This window comes from Neophocaena asiaeorientalis, unplaced genomic scaffold, assembly GCF_003031525.2.
Source record: "Neophocaena asiaeorientalis asiaeorientalis breed wild unplaced genomic scaffold, Neophocaena_asiaeorientalis_V1.1 scaffold309, whole genome shotgun sequence".
Lineage (NCBI taxonomy): Eukaryota > Metazoa > Chordata > Mammalia > Artiodactyla > Phocoenidae > Neophocaena > Neophocaena asiaeorientalis.
This window is the reverse complement of record NW_020173199.1, coordinates 341916-348130: the sequence shown is the minus strand read 5'-3', so window position 1 is coordinate 348130 and position 6215 is coordinate 341916. Positions and strand designations below refer to the sequence as shown.

The window sequence follows — 6215 nt, the reverse complement described above, 5'->3', positions numbered from 1 at the left end:
ACTCTTCATACCTATTATTAACTTTTAAATATAAAGAACTCCAAAATTTATAAATTTTATTTGTTTATAAAAGAGGGGCTTCCCTGTATATAAATGAATAATTACTGCCATTAGTTCATGTCAACTTTGATTGTTAATAAATGTCCAAAAAGTATTTAAGCACCCACATTTCATAACTCTATATCCATCTTCATCCATGCAAAAGATAACCCCATTTATATTGACATTTCTTACATGTAACATGCTTTTGTTTTAAATAATGTAGTGACCCTCAGCACATTTTTGGGTTCATGCATCTTGTAAAGCCACTAAGCATTTTAATGTTGCTATAAATAAACCACAGTCCCCCCAAAATGGCATTGTCAATCTTGGCTGTATGGTTTACTATACAGCATCTAAGTGCCTGGAACATCATAAGCCTTTACTAGCAGAACGCTGAATGAACAAGTAGGTGTTTGTAACACTTCAGCACCTGAGGACAGCAGGTAACTTACCTGGCTGGCTGCAGACGGACTAGCACAATTCTTCCGGTAACAGGCCAACATGTGGGCGGTCTGATTAACCAGAATTTCCCTGATGACCTTCAAGGGCTGGTGTAGAACTGCTTTAAAAGCTACTTGCACAAAACAATGAAAAGGGCATCAAAGGTTTAGCTCAGAAATAGATCCCTTCAAGTAATAATAAAAAAAATTGCTCTTCACACCACTCAGCAAGGGATAACAGCATTTAAAAATGTTCACGCCATGTGTTAATGCTCTCCTCTTGACTAATTATAATTTAGCAAATGAAGAATAGCCTACCTACAACAATAGGCAGGTAATTGGCCCAGAATTTTCCTCAGAATATTAGAAAGAGAACTCTGCACACACACAGAAAAGAAAGACCAGTTTACTACCTTCTGATGTTCTGAATTCTTATGGGCTGCACTGCTCGCTCTTCTAAACCTTAGTGTAGCATTTCAATTGGGGTTTGGAGCAGGGAGGGGAGAAGAAGCCAGAAAACTCCACCTCAGGCCCCTACCACTTCGGAATTATCTTGGTATGGATAAGCAAATTCAGTCTCACATGAGGGACCATCTTCTATTATCCTCGTGTCCTAGAGGGCACACACTCATACCATAATGAGTCTAAGTTATCACCTTCCTCAATTTCAACTCAGTCCCCCTGGGAAAGAAACTTTAAACAAAACTGGATAGCACGGGCCTGACTCACTGCTCTCCTTATTAGTCTAGAGTTAGAAATGCTGATTATTCTCCGTCACCCTTTGCTTTTACAAATTCTGAATTTACCCACCGAAAGGCTGCACAACTGCAGGACCTGTCAGCTACTAACTCGATTAACCAACGAGGCCTGCCTGCACTACCAGGCAAGGTACACCGCACCCCAGAATTAGCAAAGTGTTACCTGACTTGGCAAAGAAGTTGATAAGGGCATCAGTCTCGCAGCTCTTATAGAGATCAGCCAGCTGGGAGCTGCAGTTCAAGCCCAGATTGTGAATCCGAAGTCTTCTCTGCCCGCTGACAGTCGTGTAAAGCACGGCACACTGCAGAGGCAACATGGAGGGCACATGTTTTTCTGGTTAACATATTCACCCAAGCTAGCCTGACATTTACATTTACAGAACAGTGTGTACAGCCAAAAGACCTCTGAACTTTCCTACAGGGTTTTTTCTATTATTGCTAAAGACTGAACAACAACACATAAGGGAGGAATAATGACCAGTCATACACTGGGTTCTCATGTAGCATTTCACTGGTTTAAACTTAATGGGGCTATTCACGTGCAAATAACTGTGCATTTCTACAACTAGTCTACATTTCCTAGCTCAGATTTTATTACCAGGGATCCAGGTCCAGAAATAATACCTTCATGTTCTCATAGTCCTCCTCAAGGCTCACTTCGATTAAAAGTGGACAACTAGCTTTGGTGAGGTACTTAGGTTTTATACTAATAATATATGCATACATTGCAAAAATGCAAACAAGTCACCATTTCCCCAAATAGGTGTGATTTTAAAATAAACAGTTTTTCCTCAACTTGATGCCAGACTCTCTCCTTTGAGGGTGACGCTCGTGTCTGAAAACTATGACCATTAGAATCTCTCCTGTTTTAATTCAAAGTCTCCATGGCTTCTAGTTAATCTTATTTGCTACAAAGCCAAATCCTATCGTTACTTGCTTCTGTTACAACACGTCTCAGCAATGGTGTCCCGCACACGGCAGTCAGGAATGCAGCAAACCAGTGAGTGAGTGGGTACTGATGCCTGTCATTCTGACCTCAAGTCTGCGGGGCTCTCATGCAAAGACATACATAATGGTTACTTCACATAAATAGCATATGTGAATCAGTACGGAGAATATACCACAGAGTGCTCTAATCTAGTGACTTCTGCCTTTGGAGAAATGGAGTTGAATTTCTTTATGGAGAGACTAACACAGTTGATGGCCCTGGAGTCTCCCCCACTGATCACTGTCAGTAACAAACTACAAAGCAAAAGATGGGAAGACATTTTAGATCACCTGGATTAAGGCTCCACTGTCTTCACTGAGTTTGTCATCATGCTTGAACTCCACAGTCACTGCCTTGTCACAGTCAATGGCTGCCATCTCTACATCGGTGGTGTTGTTCATATAGATGCCACCAAAGAAGTCAGTGGCTCTGAAACCTAAGGATGAGGGAAAAGGGAAATTTTGCTTCTCCTTATTTTACTGTTATTTACTTTGTTGGCCTGTCAATGAGCTTGAAGAGGAAACAATTATACAACAGAGACCTGAAAAATAATAAAAACGAGAAGTACCTGTGCTGGTACGAACCCTCATAATAGCATCAAATCCTATTTTCTTCTCAATATCATTTCTGAGGTCATTCAAAAATTGTTGGCTGTCCAAGTGCACCTAAAAAAATAAAGTATGATCATGCCCACCAGGTGGCAGCAAAATACTTAAAATAACAATTCTTTTTTAAACAAATCTTGATTAAAACCTACTTTATCCAGAAATCTCAGAAAGGGTTCTGAAAGCTTTTTCAGTGTCATTTCATTTATAATCTTTGGTCTTATCAAATCCCTCATCTAGTTCCTAATATAAATATGTATGTAGCTAGGCAATGAAAAATAACTGCTTTCATCAAAATACAACTAGATGATGAACACTGTCATTTATGTTGGGGGAACACTCGTTCCCCCTCCACGTTTCCCTCTGGAGGTACATAACTTAGAGGCGCCCCCCAACCTCTTCTCCTCAGGGGAGGACAGGTGACTTATCCAATTTCTAAGCTTGGGAAAAGGAACTGGGCAGGTGTAGCTTGGCCTCTTCCACATCTTCTTTTTGGGGAAGCAGCCTGCCTGCAGGAAGCACACGCTTCCTGGCCCTCAGTACAGTAGCAGGAGGCAGGAGTCCGCAGAAGACGCTTTTGTCTGTGCCGCCTCGTGTAAAGTTTGTCTCACTGGGGAAAGCGCTAGCAAGCCCACTTGTCCACAGACCTAGGTCCGTTCCAGGGCTGGCGTTCTAATCGTCTCTTGACTCTGTCTCTCAGTTCAGGCTTGGAGGGGGCGGGGGGAGTATCATGAACTGACCCGCCCCATATCATAACACTTTAAAACAAATATATAGTCACTTTAAAAACAATACCTTAAATATATTTAATATAAAATACCAAGATTTTATATTAAATATATTTCCCCCCAACATGGAAGCTTAACATTGACATTCAACTCTGAGGCTGAATGAGTCAATCTGTGGCCATACCCTAGGGAGCAGGCAAGCAATTCCTAACCATCTGCCCATCCTTTTCCATCGGACCTAGAATTTACATTTGTCGGCTGCCCACAAGGGGGCACAGCTTTCTCACAGATCTAAGCACCAAAAGTAAACCAGCAGTGGAAAACCGAGGCAAACAAATTGCTGGCCTTTACCTGGAAATTGTTGTACTTATAGAGGGTTCCTCCCGTGAGCTGAGGCACGAGACCCAAGGAGGCCACGTCCACGTACTGACTGGGGAAGAGGAAGAGCGTCACGCAGCAGCCGTGAGCCACGCAGTCCTTGGCTAGAGGGTCGTAGACATTTGTCTGGGGCTGGAAAAGGATCTGAAGAAAAAGATACACAAAGGGAAAAAAGAAAAACCACGTAATGTTTCTGGTTTCTGTTTTTAATTTCTATTGAATTCTCACTGAAGTTGTCGTTTTTGTTTTTTTATTTTGCGGTACACGGTCCTCTCACTGTTGTGGCCTCTCGCGTTGCGGAGCACGGGCTCCGGATGCGCAGGCTCAGCGGCCATGGCTCACGGGCCCAGCCGCTCCGCGGCATGTGGGATCTTCCCGGACCGGGGCACGAACCCGTGCCCCCTGCATCGGCAGGCGGACTCTCAACCACTGCGCCACCAGGGAAGCCCCTCACTGAAGTTTTTTAAATGAATTATTTTTCCTAGTTAAGTGCAGAAGAAGTGAGCCGTGATAATCATCAGTGCAGAGGCCATGTGTCGAGCACCCTGTGCGCCAGGCGTGTGCCGTGTTTAATACACATATGTGCGCAATGTTATCTGATCTTTCGACAGCTCTAAGGAAGCTGATGTTTAGTCCTCCCTTTGACAGACCGAGGTGAGGCAACTTTGTTGGTGTCACGTGGCCGCGGCTGGATGCTTACCTCATGGTTTATCCTTTCCCCCGACTTGTCCCCACGGCTACACTGCCAGAGAGGGTCTGAGCCTTTAAGCATATTTTGAGCCCCAGGCACGTCTACTTCATGCCTCGGGAGTGCTGTCATACGGGACCGTCCACTGCATTCGCCCTCTACCTTGATCTTCTTTCTGCATTTCCCCCCATTTCTTCCATTCCCCTAGTAGTCTTATTACTCAGTCTCCTACACAGATTATACATGAAAAAAGTCTGAGACCTTATTTCAGACATCAGTTTTTCTAGGAATATACAATTTCCTAAATTATTTACAATTCAAAATTTTCCTACAAAATACAATGTCCTGGACTTATACATTACATGTAGCTTCTCCCCTTTTCCTATACAAAGCACACGCTCCCTCTCCCTTTATTCCATCTTAAGAACTGACATATGGACTTCAAAGGGCAACTGTTTACAAATACCTTCTCTTTGTCCGTATTAATCAGTTTTTTGTCATCTCTGTTTTTGAGCTTCCCTGGTGCTTCCGCAGTTGGCAAGGAGGAATGGAAGATGAACAGCTTCCCGGGACAGTCAGCTGCCTGGGGGGGGGAAGAAAAAGAGTCTTGGGTGGGAAGTTTTATTTTAAGGGACTCAGGAAAGTAAAATCTAAGTACTTTCTAGGAGCCAAGCACTGTATACATCTCATTAAGACTCACAGTAACCTTGTGTCTTCTACAGATTGGGAAACTGAGGCTCAGGGAGGCTAAGTGATTTGCCTAAAGTCACACAAGTTATAAACGAAGGGGCCAATTTTTTTTGGGGGGGGCCACACTGTGCGGCTTGCAGGATCTTCGTTCCCTGATCAGGGAATCGCACCTGGGCCCACAGCAGTGAAAGCACCAGGTCCTAACCACTGGACCACCAGGGAATTCCCCAAAGAGTCAATGTATAAATGTAGGTCTCTATACCATGATGCTTTAAACACCTATTAAAATGATGTGTCCAGGTAAAAATACTTTCTCATTTAGCCAACAGTAGTCTTTCAGGACCAGGTAAATCCTCTGATGATAGGATTCCCAGGATCATGATGTAATACAAGCTCTTCTTTGAAATCATTAGTAAACAGATTAAACCTGAAGGGGTACTTCAAGGAAGAATGGACAAGAATGCAGCGGCGGTGTGGCAACAGCAGACACAAGGAATCGGCTATCAGGCAAGATGACAAAAGGAAAAAACGCGGGATCAACATCACACTATCTGTAGTCCCTGGGAAGCAACAAAAAGCCCAGGGAGGCTCCACTGAAAGTCAAATCAGCATTAAAAATATTTAAAATCTTATTTAGGGAGCTAAGAAGTAACGTACAAGGAAAATTTACTGAAATTAAATGATTCAGTATATTGCTCCTCTCCCATCTTGCCTCTCTCCAAACCATCCAGGCACACTGTTGCCTTGAAATAATTTCAAGGCAACTGTTCTGATCACATAGGTGACTTTCCTCCTCAAGACTCCTGAAGGCTTTCCATTACAGGATAAAGTCCACATTCCTTTATCTGGTGGGAGCAGGAAGGCCGGGAAACAGTGAGATGTGTTGCTACCAACGTTC

The 6215-nt window shown here is 43.4% G+C and overlaps 1 protein-coding gene across 2 annotated transcripts in view; it reads right to left on the bottom strand.

Annotated features, from left to right (window-relative positions):
* SEC24D (SEC24 homolog D, COPII component) overlaps positions 1-6215 on the bottom strand; it is a 109925-nt gene that overhangs the window by 12326 nt on the left and 91384 nt on the right. For both annotated transcript variants that reach the window (XM_024744703.1, XM_024744704.1), the window contains exons 14-19: positions 5094-5210; positions 3913-4083; positions 2797-2893; positions 2519-2664; positions 1404-1542; positions 495-613 (exon numbers count right to left, since the gene is read on the bottom strand). In XM_024744703.1, the coding sequence (XP_024600471.1) occupies positions 495-613; positions 1404-1542; positions 2519-2664; positions 2797-2893; positions 3913-4083; positions 5094-5210 (789 nt within the window). The remainder of the gene's footprint in view (positions 1-494; positions 614-1403; positions 1543-2518; positions 2665-2796; positions 2894-3912; positions 4084-5093; positions 5211-6215) is intronic.